The sequence below is a fragment of the Platalea leucorodia genome, assembly GCF_965183815.1.
Source record: "Platalea leucorodia genome assembly, chromosome: 3".
NCBI lineage: Eukaryota > Metazoa > Chordata > Aves > Pelecaniformes > Threskiornithidae > Platalea > Platalea leucorodia.
In genome coordinates, this window is record NC_138825.1 from 52564921 (window position 1) to 52592912 (window position 27992).

The 27992-nt window shown below is 37.0% G+C and overlaps 1 protein-coding gene across 1 annotated transcript in view; it reads left to right on the forward strand.

The window, feature by feature from the left end:
• The window catches only part of PRKN (parkin RBR E3 ubiquitin protein ligase), a gene marked incomplete at its 5' end in the record, with an annotated part of 628924 nt that overhangs the window by 266074 nt on the left and 334858 nt on the right, over positions 1-27992 (forward strand). Inside the window, 2 exon segments of the mRNA XM_082305465.1 lie at positions 15573-15582; positions 15586-15632. Of these exon segments, the coding sequence (XP_082161591.1) occupies positions 15573-15582; positions 15586-15632 (57 nt within the window).

Here is a 27992-nt window from a genome sequence, read left to right on the forward strand (position 1 = left end):
TGAAAAGCATGCGGAGTGCTCTGAGTACAGAATACTAAAGGGAAAAACACTCTACATTCAACTCATTGGCATTTCTTCCATTTTAATGCAATAACTTTTAGATGCGGCATCTAATACTGAGAAAAAATCTCAGGAAATATTCTAGGTGTCATTTGTATAGCTTTTGATGAAAATTGGAATACTGCAAGAGCCTGTTTTTTTTCCCCAGGTGAAAATGAGAAGAAAATCAAGACTTGCAGTGTGCCTGCTTGGTAATACAGGCACAGGAATTTTCTCCCAGTCGATATGCTGCCTATACATAAGTCAGGCAGCACTTTAATAGGCTTCATCCCAGTATGAGGTGTTCAGCTTGGCCTACATAAGCAACAAAATATGTGACCTTCTGCTACTGTCCTCTGAAAGGCAGAATAATTCATTTCTTGTTTCTGAATTTAGATATTCCATTATGGCTGTGTCAAAACCAGAGTGTCTTCAGTTTACAAGAGTGTCTGTGTTCAAAAGAACTTCCCACAGATACTGGGTCTCTGAATTCAATAACATGACCTTCATAACACTGAAATTTTTATGTTATATTTTACGCTCTTCCTTCCAATGTTTCATTTAAATAAAATTATTATTTTATTATTTTAATTCTTTTGTAAGTAAATTGATTGTCATTAGTGGCAATCCGGAAGGTATTTGTAGAGAGCAAAGGGGTTAGAGCTCTCTATTCACTGCTAAAATACCTCATAATAAAACCAGAAAAATGCTGTTTCTATATTGAATTTTTTAAAAAAGGGAAATGGTGGATATCTTGAAATTAAAATAGTGGCATTCATCTAACAACTTGACTCATCTCAACAGTTTGAGCCACTGGTATCATCTTTGACATGGGATGAATTTTCCTGGATGTGCCTGCATTTCATAGAATCACAAAATTGCCGTTTGGTTGAGGTTGAAAGGGACCTCTGGAGGTCACCTGGTCCAGCCCAGCCTCCCTGCTCAAGCAGGGTCACCTAGAGTAGGTTGCCTGGGCCATTTCCAGATAGCTTTGGAATATCTCCGAGGATGGAGATTGCACAGCCCCTCTGGGCAACCTTTGCTGGTGCTTGGTCGCCCTCACAGTGCCACAAAGGCACGTTGCTAGCTCATGTTCAACTTGGTGTCTCCCACAACCCCCAGGAACTTTTCTGCAAAGCTGCTTTCCAGCTGATCAGCCCCATCATATACTGGTGCCTGGGATTTTTCTTCCCCAGTTGCAGGACTTTGTAATTCCCTTTGTTGAACTTCAAGAGGTTCCTGTAAGCTCCTTTTTCCAGCCTGTTGAGGTCCCTCAGAATGGCAGCATGACCCTCTGCTGTATCAGCCTCTCCTCCCAGCTCTGTATCAGCAAACCTGCTAAGGGTACACTCTGCCCCATCATCCAGATCATTAATGAAGATGTTGAACAGGACTGGACCCAGTATTGCCCCTTGGGGTACACCACTAGTCACTAGCCCACAACTAGACTTCATGCCACTGATCACCACCCCTTGAGCCTGGCTATTCAGCTGGTTTTCAGTCTGCCTCATTGCCTGCTTATCCTGCCCATAACTCATCAGCTTCTCTATGAGGATCATTTGGGAGGTAGTGTTGAAAGCCTAACTGAAGTCAAGGTATACAATATCTGCTGCACTCCCCTTATTTAACAAGCCACAGTTAACTATTTCATGGCAAACTATAAAATTGTTTGCTAAAGTTTGGTTATATGAATCCGACCCTGAAAGTGGTGGACTTCTAGATGAATAATTCCCCAATAAGACTGTTATCTTGTAGAGAGTTGGGTTTTTTTTTTGAATGATAGTAGTTTATACCACAATGAAAACTGGGGGTGGGGGGAGGAGGCCTGTTGTAGGTTTTCTTGGTGGGTTTTTTTGTTTGTTTGTTTTAACCCTTGGTTGAATTTAACCTGATAAATTAGTTCACAAGTGGCTTATAATTCCTCCTGTAGATCTTGTGATTAATTTACTCCCTTTGCTAATACCTATGTTATATGGCAAGCAATCTGAAATCTAGCTACTAGCCTAAGCAGTCCATTCTCAGTAAGGGAGATGACTGTTCTCTACTGTTTTGTTTCTTAAAAAATTAATATTGTTGTCCCTAGAAAAAGAAACCATTTGTGTGCTGGCAAATGGGTCAAGTAATTCATCACAAGCATCTAATACAGTGTTTCTGGCAGCTGTCTGCAGTCTTGAAAGTGCCATAATGTGCATTCTAAAAACACCTTTTAGATTCCATCTCTTGGTTTGTCTGGAATTTAATTGAGGTCTGATAATTCTTGAAACCAGCACAATACTAGAATCTTTCTTCCAGCTGCTCCTAGTGCATAACTTCTAAAGCGCCTTTTCTCTAGGCCATCATGAGATCCTTCTCTTTTTTTTTTTCCTGTCATAGTACTGTAATCTTCAGTCTCCACATTAAAAGTCTTTACTGACTCCTTGATCATCTTGTGCTTTGCTTACTGCAACCTTTTCATCTCTCTCCCTCTTCCTTTCTGTGAGCCCAGTTTCTCTGCCATTAGTGCCCCAAATGTCTAGCTATTTTTAATTAATGTTTTCTAAATATTCTTTATCTTTGGCTGATGACTTCAAAATAGTGGTAGCAAATGATATGTCAATTTTGAGGATGCATCCAAAAATTTCTAATTCTCCCTTTTTCTGTCAAATTGATTCTCTAGAGTCAAGCCATTTAGAAATGAAACACGATCTGGTTATGAGATGGTGTTTATTTGCATAGCTGCAAACTTTCTGAGTGTGGTCTCACTAATTTCTTTTTGTTGAGTAGAGAGTTAAGTTCCACCTGTAGATTTCTGGATACAAATGTTTCAGGTGTCAGTGGTTGTCCCAGCTTCATCTGATTTGACCATTCACTGATTACTAAATGACTGCTCAGCACTGCTGTGTACATCTGATAAGTCAGTGTTCATGATTCCTGCCGATTTCATGTACTCTGCATCCATTAGCCATTGCTTCTTTGTTGTCCCTCTTATGTTCCTAAAATTTCTTAAGCGTAGTTCAGAGCCTGTGTATGCTACAAAAATATCATATAAGGCAACACGCCACACAGTAGCAAAGAAAAGAGAGGAGTGTTTATCTGAAGAGCATCATGTCTTTTGCCAATTCAGTCTGTCCTGGTGAGGACATGGCATACTGGCAAAAGCTGTGAAGTGTACTCTAACAGCATTGCAGTGTTAGTGGCTGAGGTCAGAAAGCATGGTACTCGCAAAATCTTCTAATGCAAGTTTTTATTTAGTGGAGATAGAGACAATCACAAGCTCTGGGTGAAAAACCTGAGAAATCTACATGTTCCTGTTCACCTCCCTCCCAGCTCTGCTGTGCCATGGTCATCATTTGAGAAATCTACAATACACCATAAAACACACAACTCAAAATGTTAAAAGATAAAAAGCTACAAGAGGCTAAAGATAAAACAGAATAGGGACAACTTTAAGATGTTTCTTTTCCTTACAAAAACAGCAAGAGAGATGTCAAGTTTAAGGAATAACAAATACAGCAGATGGAAAACGGTATAGGTTCTGGGTTACATCCCTAAACTCCTTGGAAGAGGTGGTTATCTTAGTATCACCAGTGTCAGGGACAGCAGAATGCTAAAATCTTTCAGTCTGGAGTATCAACAGTTGTTGCATAATATTGCAAATGAGTTGTGATATATATACACACAGAATATAGATATACATATATATGCACATATAGATGTATATACGATGCATATACATCTTGTGTGTATATACATACAGATCTATATTGTGTACGTGTGTGTATATATATATACACACGTTATATATGTGTGTCTGTATATATATGTGTATGTAACTAGAGCTACAGTAAACCCCCCAGACATTGTCCTGTATTTCCCTTTTGCTAAATTGACAAAAAGCTGACACATGAGGCCATGGTACTGAGGAACATCACAAAATGATATTCAGTTCTTTCAGAAAGAGTATTTAACTTCTAATGGTGAAGTTTGTTTAAATCCTTAGAAGCAATGCAGATTTTTTTTGTATTTTCTAGATGTTGGTATCATCCCTGATTTCTTTTTGCAGGTAGGTCTCTAAAACTAGAATGGATTACACTGGATATATAGATACAAATATTTTTTTTTTCATTTTTAACCTCAGCATGAAAGGTCAAAATTTAAATGAGATTTTTCAGAGGTTTTTTGGAGTCTTGCAAAACATATAACCCCCTTGAAACTTAGTAAATATTTTAGATATTGGTAAATCAGCACAGTATTAGTACTGCAAGTACTTAGTACTGCAAGTCTTAGTAAGGGGTAATCTATGGACAGTACTTGCTCTATTGTTTGCTTTATTGTATGGTTGCATCGTTGTTTTCTAATACATTATCCTGTCCTTTGTACTACAGATTCTCACCCATAGCCCATACTTTCAAGAAACTATGAAAAGAGTCCCACTTAAAAACTCTCTTTTTAGGACTTTCACTGTCCAGCCACAAAAGAAAAAGGGTGAGGCTGTAAAAAAAAAAAAAGGAGCAATATTCATTCAGTCATATTAAAATATCAATACTTATTTCAAAACATTTTGGGGTATGAGTTCAAAGAAAGTTATTTAAGACATTAATAGCATCCAGATAGCTATATTCAGTCAGCTAAATTATCAGAAGAATAGCTATTTTAACAGTGTACCTTATTTTGGATTTAACACCTCATTTCTTTCACACAGTAAAGAGTACTATTTGAAAATACACCATTTGCTACATGCAAAAGGTAGTACATTTACTGTTATTTAGTGACATTGGCAAGCTGTGAAACTCTTGTTCCAAAATTAACTTCCATTATTTAGAGGTTCGTAAATTATTGTACCTTTGACTTTCTAAGTCTCTACGTTTGTATTTGAATTATGTTTTGGTTAATGAAACACTACCTTCTAGAAATCTGACCAATTTAAAATAACAATTTAGAGCATTCTACACATCCCTCTCAATCTTGCTGCCAATTTTTGTGTCTTTTAAGTCAAATTCCTATTACACAACAGGGAAGTAAGCTATTATTTTAAGAAATCATTAGAATAGCAGAGAACATTGAAAGAGTTTTTGTGTAAGTGACAAAATGAAAACAGAAGGCAACGTTGAATAGCAGCTGGTCTTGAAGACACCGTAATGTGCAAAGGTACAGGAAGTGTTAAATGGAGCGCTCCCCTGCCATCCCCGCATTTGTATTCCTTATTAAAAAGCCCAGGTACCAAAAACTCAGACATTTTGTCAGTCAAAGTTAAGGTATTCCAGTGTTCCGGGAGCTAGAAAGAATGGGAAAAAATACAGAAATGAGTTTAATGTCTTAGAAGTGCTGTGCACCTATGCGAAGTGATTGCTTCACATGCCACTGGGGCAATGTGGCCACTCGGCAACTTCTGCTCTGGTTGTAGTGCATTTCCCCATCCCGGGAAAAAGAACAGAAATTGAATCTACTGAGAAATCATTTTCTTTTCTCTGATGTTTTTCATTTAATGCAATGTTTAGTGTTACTTGTAATAGCAGGGAATAAAATATTTCTATAGAGATGTCCTTATGCTGATAGTGTCTCTGTGGTTGGTTGAGATTCTGCAGAACGTTCAGACCTGAATCGTGGCCACAGCTCAGGAAGCAGTTGAACCTGTGTTTAGCTTACTGAATCTGAATAATGCCATCAAAATCAACAGGATTTTAATGCAGGTGTATGTGCTTTGCTCAGTCATGGCTTAGACTCATCCAGTCTAATCCTTCTACTTTTTCTGCATGATATCTACACATCCAAAAAGTAGTCATAGAATATCTTTAATCAATCTGTCTGTGTGAGGTGGGATTTATAATAGTCATAGGAAGCAGATGTAATAGTGAATATTCAGATTTTTTTTGGTGAGATTAAGACAGTTGTTCCTGGAAATGTCTGGAGTCATGAGAACCAGAGTATCACTAGAGAGGGCTCTTTCCTCTACCATTTGCCATCTTTTCTGATGATCTGTGCTAATCTGTATGCACACAAAAAGATGTATTATATATGCTTTATCCTTCACTTTGCTGTTTATCCTGATGCCTTGTAATGACTCCTTGTTTTCAGGGAGATATTTATATTTTTTTGTTCATACCGTATTAGAGCTTCCTGTTTTCTAGAAAATACATTATAGATATTCGCAGTTCAGATGGTATTTGTCTAAGGGTTAAAGTATTAACACTAGTATTAAAACATACAAAAATATTTCTGATGAAAATGAGTATTTTTCTCAGCATGATGGGCAATATTTTTGGCATTTCAAAATACGTTACAGAAAAAGTGAGCATTCCTTCAGATTCTAGTTGCTGATCAGGAAATAGGATACTGTTACTCAGCGTTCATGTTCCTTTCCTCTTTTAGTTTATTTGTTCTTCTCCAGATGTAAGAATATGTTATTTCTTCCTTTTCCACAGGATTCATAAGATTGTATTAAGCTCCTAAGGAAGCCAGGAGAATATACTTTGTAGTGCTTTCTTTTCATGTCCCTCTCCTTCTCCCTCCTATGTTTATTAGATTCTGCAAAGAATTCTACTTTTTTTTTAGATTGAAAGAAAAAGGGGAGGAAAAAGAGAAAGCAAGCTTTATGTTAGATCTGTCAAGAATGTGCAGGAGGACATTTTTGATACCAGCAAGCGTCTTTATTTCATTTTTTCATTTTAAATGAAAAATCTTCTATTAGATGTTTTATATGTGCGGTAAGCAGTCATGTAGTTGAAACGTACTATAAGAAGATTTTAAAAAAATCTGGTATGAAGCAGATTGGTCAGTATTGTATTGTCCTCAATTTTAAATACCAATGTTAAATAGTAGTTTTTGTCAGCTTGGGCAGAGTATTCCGTAAAAATGGTAATCTCAAAAGAAAATTTTCCACTCAGCATTTACTGACATCTGTCATTGTTTACTATGTGCAGGAGTGAAAAATATCATACAGGTAAAAGGATCTATTTTCGGTTCATTTTTAAAGTTTCATTTTTAACCTTGCATTTCACAGTTACTTTAGCTTGGCTTTTCTTACTATGCACATAATGAGATGCCAATAAAAGATTGATTCTGCAAAGCTCTGAGTACCCAAGTGCTAGCGCAGCATGTCATTTAAACATGTATTTAACTTTAAACATGTGAGTAGTAGCTAAATATACCAATAGAAAAGCAAAGGCTTATTGACATTAGGGTTTTTTTCAGTTGCTCCTTACTAATTTTTTTCTTCTCTAGTGGCTTGCCTTGTCTAAGTTAGGTCAGAATATCTAAATTTTGAGAGCCAGGAACAAAGGTGCACAGATACCACAGAAGCAGGTACTTGCAAAATCTCAGTGGGGGTAACTGTCAGTCTCCTGGTGGATGGATTTCAGGACCTGAAGCAGAAGAACAATCAAGAATTACTTTGTTAGTGGGAATAAGGAAGCTTAAAAGACAAAATTATTTTGGAAACTAAAGGTTGGAACTTTCCATCCTTCCTTGTTGGGACATTTTTTTTGTTGGTCCTTTTTTTAAAAATAACTCTTGATCTCCATACAACGTCATATTTCTTTGATATATAAACCTTCTTTGCTAGTTTTGTGACAGTATACTTTTCTTAAGTTTAATTAGTTTTGGGTAGCAATGCTAGTTAGTACAGTAAGCATGAAGTCAATGATTTGTAAAAAGGTATGGCCATGTAGCTAACAGAAACCAGAGAAGTAACAGCTTGGTCTAGGCTCAGTTGCCTCTAGATTAAATATTTTATGAGCATTGACACACAGTCCACTTTTGTGCTCTGGATTTCTGAAACACCACTTGTGTAACTGGCATTGCAGTAGCTGCCTGTTCAAAGTAAAATAAATAAAGACTTTGCAAATCCTGACTTATACTATCATTTTCTTAGCTTCAGTGTTCAGTGCTTGTCAGAGAAGAAAAGAAATTTTGGCAACAACTACAAAACAAAAAAAAAATAAAAAGGAAAATGTCAACAGTGTTGGAGAACACAAATATCTGGAATCACTACACCTGCATAGGGTTTCTTCAGAGACTTTGACACCTCTTGTTAAAATGGAGTCATTCAGTGGTTATGTGTTGTTGAATACTGCGAGATGGAATGAGTAGTTTGAGCATTTTGTACAGGTTGCCATACACTGCGGTTTGACTCTGACACTCTAAATATCCTGATGTTTTTTTTTTTTATTAAGGAATGTGATAGTATCCAGTTTGGGTTTGATTACGCCAGTTGCTTCCTTCACATGCAGAAAGAAATTCTGGAAGGTTTGCTGGCTTGCCTTCTTGCAGGTGTGACTTGCAATAAAGGAAAGTGAGGAAGCCTACTTTTTCTTAACAGCAGGTCCCTCCCTGGTAAATGATAATTTTCCCTGTGCAGAACAGCTTGTTGTTTTTAGAAGGCTTTGTAGATATAAGTGGAACTAGAGAAGTTTGTATGAATGGTTGCAGTCTTTAGACTTTTTATTTAAACAACCTTTGCTGTTTTGGTCAGCTACTAGTGGGGCTAGCATAAAACTGGAATGACTGCACTAAATCAGCTAACGTAGCTGGCTTGCTGCTTGCAAATTGTTGCTGGAAAAAGCAAGCAACCAGCAAGCCCTGTAGTGCGGCCAGAGATAGGGTATATGTTCAGGTTCCAGAAAAATTGTAGCTTTTTCAAATAAGAATTGTCACTATTAGAATTACTTCATAGAGAAAAGGAATCTCTGGTTACAAGTTAGTAAATCAAATAAAGCATCCATGGAGCAGGTTGCAAATAAAAGTGTTTTTCTCCCTGGCTTTAAAAGATCTAAGGTCTGTCTCCCCCTGTCAGACTGGGGATTAAACATCAGTTTCAGGTGAGGATGTTAACTGCTGCCATGGGTAGGATTTTGATTCTGGGTCTGAGATCCAGTGCAGAGAGTTCATATACTATTTTTTCCGTAAAAAGAGATTGATCCATTTGGTATTTTGATATATCTTAATAGGAAGTACTCAGAAAATATTTGTTGGAAAAACTGGATGCTTGGACAAAATTGCTTACAATTCAGACAAGGAGATAAAAAAAATCAAGACCAGCATCCTTGTGCTGCCAATACAAAGGATTTTAAAGACAGGGGAAAGATTTTTTTTCAGTTATATTTTTATACACAATTGACAGTTCATGGTTACAATGCTGAGCAACCTAAAGAAAAATAAATTTGTTAGTTATGAAATCGATTTTGAACACACATCAATAGTCAAAATCCATTATCTCTGGTTACAGGATGTTACAATGGCAGTATCTAATGAATAAATTTATTTGATTTGTTGAGTAACTAAAAAAAAAAAGAATTTTTTTTATAAATAATTCATCTTTAGTTAGTTTAGAATGTGAAGGGGCAACTATACTATGTGACCTCATGCTTTGGGGAGGCATGGTTAATCCTGATGAGATGTAGTTCTGCAAAAATGTGTATCCATTTTGCCTCTGCAGATCTTTTAAGACATGCTAGCATACTTGTGCTGTGGATATGGAGTTAGTCTGCTGGAAACTCAGCACAGACATTTAGATAGAACATATTTGTATGACTATGTTTTAGTGTGGGAAGTAAAAAACCTAATACCTACTTTGGGAATCATTTAGACTTCATATCACCTTTAAAGCTTAAAACTACAGCATTGCCTGCATATCAATAGTGTCTAAGTATTTTATTAGGCTGTTATATCAATGCCACCTTTGAAAATGTGCTTACTGTCTGAAATTATTGTCGATAATCTCATAGCTGCTCTTTGGATGGCATTAATTTTTTTCCCCCTTCCCTGTTGCAGCAAATTTGCAAGTGGTTTCTGCATAGCAGTGGTGCGGTTTGTACCTAAACTAATGCTTTTCTGGAATTATACCAATTATATGAGGTGGCAGACAAAATCCTGTTATCTTTTGAAGTTGACTGGTATTGCTCTAACGTGCTGGTTGAATGCTAGGGAGGTTATCCTCCCAGTCACCACGAGCAGATTTGCTCAGGATTCATCCTGTCTCAGATGACTGGTGCAGAAACAAAGGGTTTTGCATGGGTTGAGGTACCTAACGTTGCCCTTCAGTAAGCCTGTTTTATATTTCTATTCATTTAGAATCAAGCCTGTGTATTTTCTCCTCTCCAGAAGCAACTACATGGTCTGACCTTGGCCTTCAGTTTTGTCATCTATGCAACTTCCGAAACATAAGTCCTATCTATAAACCTGGTTTTGGTATATAAACTTCCAAAAGACATTGCTCCGTTTAAGGTGACAGCAAGCTGTGCCACCAGCTATGTCTTCTGAGACACCTCCATAGAAACCTTTATGGAGGCCACCCTGATCAGATTAAAATTGAAACTGAACTACTTCATTTTTCTCTTATTAACATGCATCTTTTCCACCTGTTTCTATTTAATTCTGTTGAAATTTATGAGTTCTAGTATTTCCCCCGGTGTTTATTTTTCCTTTTTTAAAGTGAACAGTTTAAAGTTTTGAGGTATTACCATGAAAAAACAGCAGAAAAATAGTTGTCTGTCCAGGGAACCATAGTGTTGTCTTTGTCACTGTGATGTTACATTCTTTCCACAGAAAATTTCAGACCTTCGTAACAGTTTTGGTTCAAGTTATATTATTTTCCTTAGCTTGCTTCACTGTTGTCAACTTCTTGATGCTTTGTTGCCTAAGTATGTTCACCCTCTGTGTACCAAGTACCTCTCTAACTCATTCTACTCTGAAAGTCCTGACTTAATCTCTTCTGAAGTCTGCAAGTTTTTCCTTTTTTACAGCACCCCAGAGCTCTAGCTTATTTGTATTTGATTGGCAACCTTCAATTTTGTTTGTTTGATTTAAAAAAAAAAAAAAAGCAATTAGAAAGGTTTATAGAGTGAAATATTTTATGTGCTGATTTTATGAGTATAGCTTTATTATTGTCATGATTTTAAATGGCAATGACATGAATTTTCTGTGCTGGGTGAGTTATTAAAAACTTCTCAACTCCCGCCTTCAGAATAATCTTTTTTGTTTATTTTATTCTATTTTTCTAAATCTCTTTTAATGATGCCTTCTAGGTAAAGAGATAATTTCATGGGAACTTCTGAAAACACAGCTTCGTGGCTGAAGCTTTGCTTACTTTGTGACCTACAGGTATATTTTGACAATCAGAGATGTTTCATGACTGTTGAAATACTTTTGCCTTTCAAGAGGGTAAAATAAATAATTCACACAGCATATTTTAACCGAATACCAAAATAGAGAGATATTTACCTTGGAATGTAAAGGCTTTTGAAATTAAGTGCTTGATAGTTGAGTCAAATATAAAGCTGATATTCTCATAGCTCTTGGATGCTGCTAAGTAGTGTGGGTAATGTTTGACAAGGTACCCCGAAAAAGCAGAACTGAAGTAGATTGATCCCCTGCAACCATTTTTGAACTTCTTTACATTTTATCCTGACAGATCATTCTCTTGACCATAATTACAGCCAGGTTGGTGCCAATTACAGAATTGTACTGCTTACTTTGTGGCCATTTTTATATCCCAAACTTGATCCTATACCAGGCTTAGCTACATCTTGCTCAGAAAAGGAAAAAAAAAAAAAAAACAAAACCCATTAAGGTTATCAAGGTTATCTTTCCATGTATGATTGTTCTGTAAGAAAGCCCATGACATTTTCTCTAGATTAAACAACTTTTGAGAACAGGACTTGCAGAATATCCTATTCTACATCTTCATAGGTTTCATCTTGAGGGTTTTTTTCATTATTCACTCTGAATTTGCATGTACTCCGTTTTACCTAATTGTTTCTTAGATATTATATAGTCTTTGACCATTCTTAATAATTTTTTTCTTGTGTGCTTTAAAAGTTAAGTATTTCAAAAACACTCTAATCTTTCTGCTCAGTACTTAATGTTGCACTATCATATAAAGCATGGAACAAGTGCCAAGCCCATCACTGAAGATGATGGTATTTTACTTCTCTGAATTCATTAAATGTTGGAGAAGGAGGTAGCAGTTGGACTTCAGTGTGTTTTACAGGCCATATCTATCTGAGGTAGACATATTCTAAGGGGGGAGGGAAACCAAAACAATATTAGTTGGTGATTCTCAGTCCTGTTTTCCAAACAATAGGCATGCTTTCTTTTAAAATTGTAATCTGTTAATTTTTCATCCTTTCTTTCTCTCATTTAGTCTACTTCTCTGGGCTGGATTGACTTCTTTTTATTTATTGTCATCCTAGACTTGTTTTCTCTATTTATTTTGTTCTCCTGTTTCTCTGTATTTTGTGAGAGACTTATGTTGTTTGAAGTGATTGGGACTAAAAGTATAATGCTTTGAATCTAGAATTGAATCGCAGTTGTCTTTTATTTACTGCCTGTAGCTCTATTTACCCTGAGTGCATGAGAATTATTTCCACATGAATCTCCTTTGGCATGTAGCATTTGGGTTTGGGGCTAAATTTGACCAACTGCAAGGTAACAACTTTTGACAAAAAATTTGTTCATATTTCATTTGTTAGATCCACAAAAACGGTTTACTTCAATAAATACCTTTGTGGAGATTGTGCACAGTCTGGCTTCTGTTCACTTTTTGATACTTCATTCCATCTTTTTTTTTTTTATTTTCCTTCCTTGACAGATTTCTTCTGCCCCATGTACATTTGAGATTCATTGCAGAGACTGACCATTCATTTGAAAAATTAACTTACTAACAAAATTAAGATTACCGTATGTCCTGTCTGAACTGAACTGAGTTCTGCTCTTTACCGCTTCCAAGTTTCTACAAGAATCTGTTTCTCTAAATAGCTGATACTTCTAAGTGTTGGACAGCAATTCTGAAAGCTCAGTTCTGTGACAATTTTGTATTAGAAGTGTGACCAAAAGAGATAGCATAGTTTTATGCTTGAGCAGTGAATGGCAGGAGCTTTCATCTCTCTGTAATTCTGTGGGAAAGTACTATGCAGAGTGAGTGAAAGCAGGAAACAGAAAATGCAGGTTGAATCATGAGGGATATAATTGAGTTACCTGTATCTCTTTGGGAGAAGGGTAGATGCTTTGGATGGATCATCTATCAAACAGGAAAATATCAGAAAAGCTATTCAAAGCATAAGCAAATAACACAGTGAAAAAAAGCTTTGCCATTGCCTGAACAACCCTATTTCTGAAGTTATCCCGTCTATATAAGGAACAAACTAAATAGTTCTTTTTCAGCCTGTTTAGTTATAATGTTCCAAAATGAAAATACAAAGGACTTCCTAAGCATTGTAATTTTTTGGGTGATTGAGCTGAATGTGTGCACTTTTAGTTTAACAGACGGTAGAGGACTGAATGGACATGGAGACAAAGCTACCGTGTATATCTTTTTTCTTTTTTCATTTTTTTATTGTACATCCCACAGCAGTACCTATTTCTTGCCCTTTCTACAAACAGGAGACTTTTTCTTTTTTTTTTACCCTTAATGTATACTTAGAAATCAGCAACCATGAGACTTGATTTGCAACCCCATTCAAAGTATGGGCTCAAACACTAGTAGTATCCCCCCAAAATATTATCGCTGTCACCTGTATTTTAGAAGTTGGGTGCCTTACTTGCTTCAGTCATTGGCTTCTTGCTAAGTTATTGTTAGGCTTTAAAAAAAAGGATCTCGTTTTGTTTCTTAACTTAGATTATTGTTAGGGATGCATTCTTTTTGTTATTTTCTAAAATACTTTTCAGATATGTGTTCTCACGGAAACTTACACTTCAGTTCATTATCAGTTCATGATATGATCCCATTAAGTGCAGTCAGACAGTGTCACTGAATAAGGAGCTTTGCTGCTGCTGGCAGTGTCTAAAGAAATATCATTTCTGTGTTACTCTGTATGGTGCCAAAGTTGTTGGGCATGTGCATAGGGGCATCCCGTAAACACAGCAGTAAGATTTCAGAATATACTTTTCCAATTTCAAGGAAAAATGTTTCAGCTTCTCACTAAGGAACCTGACTACTCAGATGTGAAGAGACTCCCCATGCACTTTGCAGTATTCTTCAGCTCCATCCAGTATCTAGAGATTCCTCAGATCCCAAGTCCATATAAATTGGGCCTGGCATCATCTTTATAGGAAGAAGACAGAACTCCCTAGTTTGCGATGACATTTCCAGACTTTCTCTCCTTGCCTTAGAGTTCTGCTTGCTGCAATGGAATGGATCCATACTGAAAATGCTCTAAGAATTTCAGTTTATGCTCATAATATGGTTTTCTCTGTTGTTTTGGTCTCATACTCTTTATCAGTCAGCAAATTAACATGAAATAGGTGCTTTTGAAAAATATAACTGTAGAAGAAGCAGCTCACATATTCATTATGAAAACAAACTAGTGACTGAGGTATATGATGTGTCTCAGTTTAAAAAGCAATTTACTCATAGCTAACATGAAATGCAGAAATTTTTGGACATTGTACAACTGTCTCCTCTTTGGGTAGGTGTTTTAGGAGCAGCCTACAGCAGGCATAAGAACAGTTGGATAGTGACTATTCATTTGCTGAGACAAAAGCAAGTTTAAACAACTGTTACTCTGAGAGTGCTACAGGCAATGGTGTATCAGCTAGACCATCTAATTTCCCTATAGGTAGAAACATTCTTAAAACAAGCTTCTGTAGGATTTTATTTTGGGAAGTGTTGAAAACATTCCTCACTGAAGAAGTAATTTCTGCTTCCAATGTTTTCTAAACAACCGCTTGGAAATCAGTGTTAGGTGCATTTCACACTTGATGTGAATAGTCGTACACCTCGGTTTCATGGCAGGGGGTTTTCATGGACAGACGAGGCAAGTCAGTCTGCCTCATCCTCTCTTAAAGGTGAATTGCTAGTTCTGAGCAGGAAGATTCTGAAATGTGCCTAAATCCCATTTTCTTTATGTTAGTAGAACATTAAGGAAATACACAAATAGGCAGAATTAGAGTCTCTTCCACTATGTATGAAAGATGCGGTCTTGTGGGACACCTTGCCTTTATCAGACAGAGCACTGAAGGAGAGAAAGTGCCAATGAAGTTGCTTTTTCCTTGCTTTGCTTTTCCAATAGGAAAGCCAAAATGGGGAGACAGCAAGCCCTGTACATGTGCCAAAAAGACAAGAAGCAGTAGATGGATTAAATTGACTCTTGCTGAGTCCATGCTTGTGTTTTTTCAAAAGTCTGTGAGCTTAGAAGCAAGCATTAAAAAACACAAATCAGGTGAGCCTGGTAATGGTGCTTCACAGTACGCAAGGCTGAAGCTGGCCTCGTTCCTTTTCATGACAGATACGTTTGCTGAGCAATGTGGAAGGCCAAAATGGTAGAAGAGATGTGTGTCTTGCACATTTTGTTGCACTTCCCTTGCCCTTTTCTTAAACAATCATTTACTGTTGATTATGATGGGAAACAATAACGCTTTAACAAAACATAAGCAACTCAGATTAATCAGCTGCTTTGCAGGCAGACACTTTCTGAGTTCCCTGGGGTTTCTATCAGCAAATTGTAGTAATGATGCTGATTTGCACAGAGCTATTGTTTCAGCTGTAAATACCTGAATTGATTACCCAGGAGCCGTGGTCTCAGTGTAGCATTGTTTTGCTTTGTTCTTTATTATGTTAGGTATCCTGCATAGCAGGGGGCCTGTAACCACGGCAGAGTCACCTTGGGACTTCAAGTATGGTATTCTAAATGAATTCTTTGTTGCTGTAAATTACAAACAGAACAACAGCAGCCTGTTCCCACTTTTATAAATATGTATGGTTTCCCTGCCAATGAAATTATGGTGAGGGATAGATCAAAGTGAATTAGTACCTGTCAAGCAAATTTGATAGGTCATTTTGTACTTTAATTTTATTCCTTTTTCTCTGTGTTGTGACACAATCACAAAATTAACAGTTCTGCTCTCCTTATAGCAAACGCTGTTGACCACACTAAATATTGTTTTCAGAAAATGCTGCATTGACAAATGAAAGATTCTTCTATATAGACCAGCTTGATACCACATCTGGTGCATATGCAAAGTGTCCACAGCGGTGGCGTACACTTGTACATGGTGATGTATGAACTCTGTCTTGTGTGCATCTGAAACAGTGCTATCCGTGTAACAGAAAGCGTCTGATCTCTTCTAGTTCTTGTGATAGCACTGCTTTTTGTGTGTGTTTCCCGTCATACAAATTGTTAGGCCTTTTGTGCCTGTAGTCACAGTCACCATTGTATGTCTGAATATTTCCCTAAGCATACCCACACCCAGTGCACACGTGTGCGTGCGCACACACATCCACACGTGCACGCTCTCTCTCCCCCACCTCCTTTTCCCTCTCCCTTGTAAGATGGGGATTTCTCACTTCAAAGTGGCTGAAATATTCCAAGAAACCATTGGCATTTCTCTCTTGCCCTTTCCAGTTTCAGCCTTTAATTATCACTTACCAAATGAGACAACTTCATAGCAGGTGGCATTTCTTCACCTTAAAATGGCCTCTCAGACAATAAATGATCTACCAGACAAAGTAATTATTTTCTGCTGTTCCCACACACCTAGCAAAGATCTGAAAACAGGCTCTTTAAAAGAAATATTCATGTGAAGATCAGAGATGAGATTATAGAAAACCCGCCTACGTTTGGTAGGGAGAGCCATGTCTCACAAACAACTTTTTTATTTTGCTAATCCAGATCTGCAGATAGATCCTAAAGATCTGTGTTAGCAAAGGGAAACTCCTTCCAGGAGAAGTGATGTAAGACAGTCTTTCTCTGTAGAAATCAGAGGAACTGTGACAAAATAGCAGGAGTTTCCCATTGCTTTTTTCCTTTTTCTTAGAATACTCTGAGGCTAGAATTCATTTGTCTTAAGATAAAAGGAGTGAAAAAAAGGAAACGTTTTCATTATTCCTTATTGCTGGTATTGTTTCGCCAAAGCATTTAAATAGTCCCATACACGCTTCCTAAAACAACATTCCCTTGAAATTAATTTTAATAAAACATGAATGGCTCTGTGATGGGTACATTACTCAACCCTGCAGCAATAAATTAAGGACACATGCCCCAAGGGGAAACCCTGCCCAAAACAATCATGTTCCCACAGAGTAGAAGTCTAAGATACTGGAACATTGATATTGTGAGAAATTAGATCCTGATTCTACAAGCGTATGTTAGCAACATTGGTGCAAGTAGTTTCCAGTGGCTTTAACTGGGTAACTGCTTATCTCTACTATGGAAAGGTGCACAATCATGACCTCTGTAGATATTTTTCCAGATCCAGTCTCTGATGAATTATTAGCTTTTTCAGAACAGTTGTAACCATCCTCAGTCACATGCCACACGTATTTTACATGTGGAAGGTGTGCTTACTTTTATCTACCTGCAAAGTAAAAAATGGCAAGAGTTAATAGTTAAAGAGTATGCTGTGTTGTGTTATGCTGTCTTTAGTTTTTCCAAATGCTTTGTGATAATTGATGCAAACCATACTACCATGCCAGCTGAGTATTTAATGCATCCATTTAATAGGTAAGATAATTGTGAAACAGAGGAGCCAGAACCAACACATCCAAAGCTATGGGCTCGCAAGGGAACGCTGAAGAAAGCGGTGTGTTTGATATCTGCTGAACTCTTGAGGATCTCATTTACTCTTGCGGGATTTAGATATCTTCACAACTTTTATCAGTCGGATTATTTGTCAGGTTAACAAAATGGTAATCTTCAGGCATTTATGTTTAAAACTACTAGTCTAGAGAACTTCTCCAACTGATGCAGTGAATTGCAGAATAGGGACAACAGTCTTCTCTGCACTGCCGCTTCTGCTGGCAACAGGATTCAGGAATGCCTCCTGCCACAGTGCAGTGTGGGGCTTCTGCGGTGGTGTGCTGGCAGGCAACTGCAGGGCAGCTCCTGCAGGCAGCAGATGGCAAAGAGATCCAACCCGAGCTCTGAGCAAACCTCAGGATGCTAATTTCTGTCATCCTGCTTTAGTTTGGTTCTTCAGCTCCTCAAGAGAAATACCATCTGTGCCTCTGCCTTTGATTTTATCTAGAACAGCAGTGAACCTCCCTGACTGAGGCATCTGGTTACTACAATACTATGAATAACAAATGATACTAACATATAAGGTGTGCTATGGTTTTCTTATATGCCTCTTGTGGCCGAGCAAGGAGTAACATGAATTTAAAAAAAATAATAATAATCTAAGGCTGTTTTGTCCATCTGGATGTACAGCAGTTCTGTCTACAGCTAAATATCAAGCAGCAGGAACAGAGAATGGAAAAACTGCAACTCAGAATAACTCAGTAAATTAAACTATGTTTACTTCAGATATATTTTCTATGGCTGAATTACCTTTGTCAGGCTTTGGCCAGGATGGATCATGGGCACATATTCTTCAGTGTCTTTCATTCCAGTAGTATGAAAAATTGCTTGCTTTCCAAAAGGTGATCCTGTTTTCATAATCGTTACAGGCTTGTACATATTTAGAGTCAAACTGGTTGCATAGAAACAGTTTTGGGGGATTTCAGCTTAAGAGCAAAATATGGGATAGATTACAGTGTTTAGGTGTCTTCTTGCTGGTGTGTCTTAGACAGAAATGTTTGGTCCAAATTCTCCCCTGGCGTAATTTTGCCAGGCTCCAGTGATTAGGCAAGAATTAGTTTGACCTATTGGGTCTATATGAGCTAGAAGTCATTTTTTTGTGAGAAAACAAAAAAGTGGCTATACCAGTTGAAAAATTACTTACTTTGATATTGGAAAGGGGATTTTAATACACTTTTAAAGTATATGTTTATTAAATGATGTTGGGAAGACAATCGTATTTTTAAAAGAAGAACAAGAAGAATTATTTCTGTTGTTTATATACTTTGAAAGAGCTACATATCATCCTGAAATGGAGGTCAGGAAGTTCACTATCCGAACAGGAAAGAAAGCAATATTCTGAAGAGAAGTCTCATGTGACTGTGGTATATGGTCTGATTCGTCAGTTTATGTCCCAGGTTAGGCTTGGCTGCCTACCCCGTTATCATGGTTGTTCCTGTCTCTGCAGCTTCAGTGGGGCTGAGTTTTCTGGTAGTCCACAGCTGAAGAGTTGTGAACAGCAGCACAAGGACAGGAGAGTTCTCTTTTAAATGTCTTTTTACTAATTAGTGTCTAAAAATATTCTTATTCCAACCAATCAGTATTGCAGGTGGACAGATGATATTCCAATAACCATGGTGCATGAGATTGAGGCGAGTCTTCAGGATATAATAAGTTAGCAGATGGCAAGGGAAACAATTGGCTTCTTAAGCTTAATGAACTCAGAAACTTATTTGCTCAAGAAGTGTGTAAGTTTGTTGGGTTTTTTGAGATACCTTGTAGCACAATGATGTGTTTCATTAGGAGCCGGGGAGGTGAATCTGCACGTGAGGCTTTAGGCTGACGGGATCTGTGCATGATACAGAGGTTGTGTACAATATACTGCCGAGCTACTACAGCTATACTTGGCACACAGCATCCTCTACAGGTGTCGGCTAATACATACCATGGCAGAGTAACAAACTATGAAGCCATCATGTCTGACTTTATGATGGCTTTCTGACTTAGTTGCATTTAGAGCGTTTGATGCCATAATTGTTTCTTTCATTAACCAGGAGGATCATTTTAATGCTGGCTTCCAGTTTTCTACCTTTTTAAGACTGCCTTTTTCATAGCTATTATTTTATGTATGTGAGACACTTGGGAAGAATAGAAGCCATCCAACCCATACAAAAATCTTTGCAATAATGCTCGCTATAGTCAGTAAGTGTTGAGATGTCTGCGTTTTCCTGACCTTGCAGGTGGCAGAAATCTGCTGTGATACCAGATGTCAGGCTAAAATAAGAAATAGAGAGAGACATTATTAGGACACAAATTGCTTCTTTTTTACTGCTAGCATTTAATTTGAAATATAGTACATGGGCTTATCTCTGAGATTCCAGAGTGTATATTAGAATTTTAAATTTTATACTTAAGATTTTCAGGCTTAAAACTGTTCTGTGTTACATGTACTCATAATCATGTTTGTGCTCTATCTCTGAAGGGTTGAGAACTTTGTCTAACAGTATAAGCTAACAATGGTAGAACTTAAACAGTGTCACCTGATTCTTGATTAATGAGCAAAATTCTGGTAACTTCTTTTACCGATTAAGCAGATGCTGAAGAGACACACATTCACCTCATTTCGTACATGCTCGTTGTGCTTCTTGAATCTTCACACATTGCTTCAAACTGTAATAATGTGAAAGCTGCAAATGAGTTTTGATAATTTTAATCCTTAGGAGAAAAAGGACCATGCTCTGAATTTTTAAAATGTAAATTCTATTTGCCAACTATTCCTGATTCATATTGCTCTCTATAGAAAATTTATATTAAAAAAAGCAAACATTTGTGTTTATTCACAACTTATTCTTTCTCCAGCATATCAAAAACAAGCTTAAAGGAGATCAAATTTTATGTCTTCTTTGCTGCAGTCTAACCATACTAGACTACCTTACAGTGTAATTAATATGCTTAGTTCAGTACAGCAGTACAAATATTTCTTTCTTTGGAAACCCTTTCCTTTGGATGTATCACTGGGAACACAAGAGTTAGGAGAACTGCATTAGAATTATCCTACTAAGTAAAATCAGATATATAACCACTGCTAATATCACATCTTATATTGCTAAAATTCTTAATGTGTGTAGAGAAATCCATATGATTCTCCACCTTCACTGGACCAAAAGAGCAGCAAAGACACTGTATCCTAAGACCCGAAAAGTTTGAGACTTTTGATGCATAACTAATTTAAGTACTTTACCATATTTTTCTCTGAATTCTGTTAATTAACTGCAAAGTCAGCCATTTTTATTTCTGTACTTTGAGACCAGTTTGCCTAAACTTCTAAATAGAGTCTTTGCTTCCTTCTCTATTTTTACTGTTTGTTCCTTGCCATGATGATCATTCTAACCAAATCATTGTGTAAAAAACACACATTTTGCTCTTCTGTGACTGCATGTGCAAACAGAGTATGTGTGTGTGTCTGTGTTTGTGAGCATGTGCATGTGCATTTGCGCGTCTGTGCAGGTGCGTGGATGTATAGATGTATATACTTGTATGTACATATATGTATATATACACGTATGAATGAAATTCTGTAATAAGGAGCTATACATTTAAAGATTTGTTCATTTTTGCTTTTGTTTTGTTTTTAAATACACGTCAAAGATGGTTCACATTCTTTTACCTGCAGATTTCCTTCCAAACTCTGAATTAATTGGAATATTAGATTACTTTGCTTTCTAATGCTAATCACAGTGCCTTCACCCTTTACAACAAGAAGGTTAAGGTAATGTAAAAGAATACTACAAATATGATACATGATCAAAGGTTACAGCAGCCAAGAGTAGATGAGGGTGGCCGCAGAACACTAAAAGATTAAAAGAGGGTAAAAGGCTAAGGTAAACCAGCTGTCTCCGTAACATATTGCTGTTCAGAGTGCATTGCTGCTAAATTGAGAAACGGGTTCAGACTGCAGGTTTCCAGGATGCTGCAGAGTGGAATGCATACCAAATGTGGTTACTTCAGCCTGGGTAAGGAGTGAGGGAACATGAACTATTGAATGTTACTGGCACTGTTAGCAGCTGTTTACTCTTTCTCTGGGGCATAGGTTAAGGACAGGGACAAAGCACAAAAATCAAGAGAAAGGAAGTGAATAAAACCAAATAGACTTTGGAGACACTGTAATCCCTTATCAGTTGCAAAGGAGGAATGATTTATCTCCTTTTCTTTTTTTCACAGTTATTTATTTTATATGCGTGCTATCAGAATGAATCTCCAAGTTATTTACAGGGTTTTTTTTAATATATTTACTGAGAAAAGATGATTCAGCCTGGAAATAGAGATCTGTGACTTCAACCCCTCTCTTTATCACAAATGTCTGTGTAACCTAGAGCCCATCTGTGGCCCACTGCCACAGGTGTTATAAACAATGTCAGCAAGGAGAGGTAAGAGAAAGATGGTGCCTAAGTCACCGGCCTAAATCTAAAAAAACCTGTATTCATGTTCCCTTTCTGATATAGACTTCCTCTATGACCTCCAAAAAGTTGCATAGTCTCATCTAAGTCTAAGGTCCCCATGAGCAGAATAGTACTGCCAGTCTGTAACAGTATTGTGAAGGTAAGTGCCCTACAAATTTTGAGAAGACATTTCTGATAGAAGTTAGGGCTAAGCAAGCATGTATTCTTTATTTTCTGTACTACTTCTATAATGACATATGAGTAGACAGAATAGTTTAAAAAAATCAAAACAATTGTCAATTGCAAATGCTGTGTAAATGTCGGCTTCACAACTGTGAAATGTTTGCCAGCATTTCCGCACACCTAGCAAAAGCAAGAGATCATTCTCAAACTGGGATTTTTCCAGGTTTTTTTCCATACCCATTGAATGGAACTGAAAAAAGGTAATTTGAAAACTAATTGGCTATTTTTTTTACCATGCCAAAATGGTAGCTGTTCATGCAAGGACCTGCAGTGATCAAAGTGGATTCTTCCACAGAAAAAAGTAAGGTTGTGTGCCCAGGTGGACAATTAGCACTTATTTTATGTTCTCTAAGGGAATGTATCAGTTAAGTTATGGTTTTTAATATTGTATTAAAAAAAAATATTCTCTCCTATTCATTGTTCTTTGTAATCTTGTGCTTTACTGTAAATTGGCTCTCCATTCTTCTTGTAATTAGATCAAACTTTGCTGGAAAAAGCCATCTTTATATACTTTCTGGCACAATGGGTTTGAAGCCAGTTTCCCAAAAAGCGTCTTTAGCCGAATCTGTACTTTTGCGTATTTTGTGTGTTGCAGCAAAACATCTGTTCAGCTTCTTCAGCATCAATGTGCAAAGAGCAGATTGAGTTTTTACAACTTGTATCAAGCAAGGCTCAGCTAGAAGTTCTCTTTCCTAGTTTTGTTTCCAAGACAGGCTCCAATCATATATCCTAAATAAAATGGCTAGTGGATTAGGAAGGGAAATTTGTAACTCCTTCTTTGCATTCACCTGTTTAACACCTGCAATGCATTAATCCTTAGAAGTTTTTCCCCCAAACAATATTCAGTTGTTATCATGTCTATATATACAGGGAAACCTTTGAGCCGTTATTTGGAAACAACTGTGAATTGCAGAAATGTTTGTGATCAAGAAGATCACTTGGGGGGTGGGGGGGAATAAGCAAAATACAGTTTTATTAAAAACAGATCTCATCACTGTGTATAGTAACATAAAATCACTGTAGCTTTACTACTGCAGGATATAATGATTTGCATGACTGCTCTATAGTTTTCTAAAAGAAGAAAATGAAATAATGAATACTGCAGGAGAAGAAATATTTTGTCTTCTGCTCTGTTAAAAATCAGATTGCATGTTGATGTGATTTTAATGTATTAATTGACTTCCAAAATATCTGTCAGAGCAACTAAAAAAAGAAAAAATCTTGAAAGCTAAAGTTCAAGAAGACAAAACATTTTAAAATTAAACATAACATTTTAAAACCACAATACTAAACTATCCTTTAACAGATTTAAAAAAAAAATTAGATTACTGATAATATCTATTTAGCCTACAGACATATTGTATCACACTGTTAATGCTAGCCCTGTGAACCCTTTAAAACTGAAGAGAAATTGTAGCAGTCATCAACGAATCTTTAACTGTTTACTGAAGTAGCAGCTTATTAGGGTAAATAAACAGGCACTAATATGAGAGGCTGATATTGCAACCTAAATTGACAAATAAAGATCTGTATTATAGAATTTTGCTTCAAAGATATTAGTGTGCTATTATTGTTTAAACACTGGAAAACCATGTTTTTCTATTAGCCTATATTGCAAAGTATATATACTTTTTATATGTGTAGCTCTTATGGGTAACTGCATCACAGTCATGACAGTCTGGCACAGCTGGCAATGTGATACCGTGGATCTAGTATTTGAATGCAGGGTGCTGCACTGAAGTGGTGCATTGCTAGCAGAAGGTAAGGTTAGGGTACAAAAAAAAAGAAAGGCCAACTGAGACTTTCTGGACCTTTCCTTTATCAGGAGTCCTTAACATCTATTTCAGTCGGTGTGAGAAAATCTTTTCTGACATAGTGATGTCTGATCTTGTCCTTCCCACTTCTAAAATTGTTTTTATGCCTATTTTTTAGATATTACACATGGAATGATGGGAGATAGGTGGGAATAAAGACCGGCTGGCAGTGCATCCTGGTCCCTTTGTGCCTAGCTCTTTTAACACAAATAAGCTGTCTTTCAATAAATAAAAAAATGGGAGAAAAAAAGTGACTTTTATATTATTCTTCTGAGCAGCTGAAGCAGCTCCTAGTAGTCCCTTAGGGCTTCCAGGAACACAGTTGTGATGTTGTCAACAAAGGAAAAATAGCATAGCAAGGCGAATGCAGTGCTCTTGCTCATCCGTGCCCAGACTGATGCAGCATTGGAACAGCAGCTGCTGTCTTTTCCCAGCAGTGAATTCTGTGCTTCTGAGTGTGGGGTAGCCATGAAACTCCCTTCTTATCCCTTTAAAGAACAGCATTCTTTAAAAATAAACCAATGGAGCTTTATTTATTATTAGTGTTAAACTGTAAGGTCCCTAGAGTCCAAGTGAGTTTGGGCTGGGAAGTATAATGAGATTTCTGTTCCAGAAGATGATTTCTCTTCGATTTCCTGACACGTGGTCAAGCTGACCTGCTGCTTGATATCTTGGCCAAACTTGTGGCCATGAGCTAATGAATGAACTTAAGGCAGAAAGATGTGGCAACAGAGGCTGAGGAGAAAGGTTAAGTTTCATGTCAGTTGCAGAAAAAAGATACAGATAATCAGCTTTCCATATGGTGTGGACTTCAGAAAAAGATGGTTATTATAATAGCGAGAAGATAAAGAGATACCCAAAACTAGAGGTACTGGATAATTATTCTGTCAAGTTCTCCCAAGTCCATAAAGAGTGAGTAACTCTGTTTGTGTGGCCTAGTATAAAACATACCTCTGTAACCTTCCTCAGCTGCAATTCTTCTTGGACTTGGGGAAAAAGACTTTGTGTTTTGCTGTGGCCCCTATGATATACCCAAGAGATATTAGAGTAGTGCAAAATCTTCCCTGTAGATAGCCCTGTGTGGTGGGTTAGACTTGGCTAATAGCCAAACTCCCACCCAGCTGCTTGCTTAGTACCCCCCCCAGCAGGACGGGAGAGAAAATAGGAAGAACAGGAGGAAGAAAGCTCATGGGTCAAGAAAAAGACACGAAGATCCCTCACCAATTACTGTCATGGGCAAAGTGGACTCAACTTGGGGAAAATTAATTTATTGCCAATTAAAATAAATATTTAACCAACAAAGGCAAGAATCTGTCACAATTCCTCTTCATAGTGCTGCTCTTCAGATAAAGCATATTTACCTGCCACTGCAGACAAATATTTTCCTCGTTGTCACATGTAGCAATTAGCTTACCCCTGAGAGCTGGCAGAAAACAGAGGGCAAATTTTCAGAAACAGTGATTGGATTCATGTGGAGAATTAAAAATGAATGCATACATATATTCAGAAGGCAGAATGAATGGGCTGAAGCTGTTAAAAAACAAGGATGGTGAGAGGTATTTTGTTACAGCAGGCTGCAGAGGTTCAACATCACTTCAAGAAGTAAATTATTTTAGTACTTGCCAACTCTGCCCTTGCTTCTGGGTAGCTGTTGCATTCCCAGGACTATGCCAGTAGTAGCACTGGCTTCTCTAGCTCCATTAATTTCCCAGATTTGCACTCAGCTGTAGAAGCTACAGCCGCCATTCTGGGTGACCGCTTTTGCAAGCAGAGGTGCTTTTGCTACTTGATACATCTTTTCATGTTGGTATATGAGGGCTGACCTTGGCAATTATTGTAATCTTCCAGATCTTTCTCACCTGCTATCTTATCTTGGAAGCAGACTTATCTCAAATATCACTTCAACAGCTGCAGATTTCTGGATGTCTCAATAATGATCAGCAGCTTCACTGAGGGCAAAAGTTAGCTGTTTCTCTGGTTTTTAGTGCCTGGCTGGAGCTGTTAAATTCTACAACTTTTACAGGACAACTATTTCAAGTATTAAATATACGTATATGATTTCAAGTTATTTTTATAGATATATATAGATACATATATTTAACACTTGAAATCATTGTCCTATAAAAGTTGTAGAATTTAAACTAATTATTATATATTTAGTTTATATATTTTATAGATAAATACATATATGCATATAATTCCAGATAATTAAGGAGGTGAATCGCATATTCACATTAGTGTACAAATTACTGTAATTGAACCTTATCTCACAACGAATATCCTGAGATACCACACAATTTATAAGAGGTACTGTATAGATGAAGTTTTTTTGTTTTCAGCAAAAGACTGTGAGGGTAGAAAAGTCAAGCACTCCAAAACTGGAAAATACCAAAACCGAAAGCAGGCTGACCACAGTTTTTTCCATCAAAACCCTTTCAAAAATAATTTTAATTTTCAAAAAGTTTAAAGTAGCTGTTATCTCTACGTTTCTTGTTCTCATTAAAAATGAGGGATCCAAAATATTTTATCTGATAAATTTTTACAAATCTATTAAGAAATGCTGAAGCAATGCCTTGTGGGAACTGGAAGGTTCTTCGTCTAATATCCCCGTTGTTCTCTATTGGTTTCGCACTGTCTTTCACACACATTTTCTGTCACTGGGATGAGAGGCTGCAGTCCATCATGGAAGAATTGGTGTAATTGTGAAGCCAATGAATGTTTTTTCTGGACAATAACAGTTGAATGTGCTGTGGTAGCAAAACTGACTATTATTTGCAGTATAATCAAGCTGATGTATTTGGCATATTTGGTCTGAATGCAAGTATGAGACTTCACTCTTGCTTAATTGACACCTGGACTTTTCTTGAGCTCTACTTGAAGTAGCTTTTTTGCTACCTCTGTTATTTTACTTCTTAAATGGGAGGGATTAGTGAAGTTTTACTGTGTTCATTTGTAAGCATAAGACCCAATACTGCTGGTACCAGCCTTAATATTGATACCTCCTATTTTTTAAATACTAAAAGCAAATAGATATTTGTAGTCGAGTGGCATTTATCTTAGAAAAATACAGAAAAATACTGAAAAACAGAAAGGGAGAACAAAAATGCTGTCTCCAGGAAAGAAACAGCAAATAAACCTCCGTCTTGCATGAACCCTTGCAATGGCATTTGGCACTCTTCTAGAAATGGAAAAGTCAGTGTAGGAGAAAAAAGTGAACAGCTGTTTAGCTGCACAACATAATGATAGTACTTTACGCTTTCTGTTTTTGCATGCATTTTAAGAGACGTGGAGTTACTAATACAAGCTGGGCACTTTATGCTTGCCTCAGTGAACTCACAGTGAATTTCAAACTGCAAAAAATGAAAATTGAAAATAAATTGTAACTAAGAAAAACAATTTGTAAGATGAAACTTCACCTTAAACTTGCATATGAACACATTACAGTACATTACAAGAAGTTCTAGAGACATTTATCTAGTTCGTGTGTATCTAGTTTCAAACACTTAAAAATATCTTCAAAGATTTTCCTTAATCTAAATGTAGTTTACTTATAGCAAGTCATCTGGGACAAGTATGCAGCCTATTCCACTTGAATTTGAGCAGCTATGTGTATCTACTGTCTTAGTGTGATTATTCTGTACAAATTAAGAAAGTAGTTTTCTCAACAGATTGTAAAATATTGTAGTCAAGAGTATCACTTGCTCTTTTTAACAGTTTCCTACCCGCATCCAGGTTTTACCTATTCAATATGTCTCACATCACTGAATCTTTCATCTGATTGATTTCTTCAATATTAGACATCTCAGACAAAGCCTTTCCATTGTGATTACTGCCCACAATACATTTCATTATTTTGAACTGCATTCACCTAAAGTCTGCCATATCATAATAGATCTGTGTTGAAAGTCCTAGTCATCCCTGAACGGCCTGTCTATCATAAATTAATCTTAATACCTACCAACATCAATTTTATCGTTGTTAGAAAATAT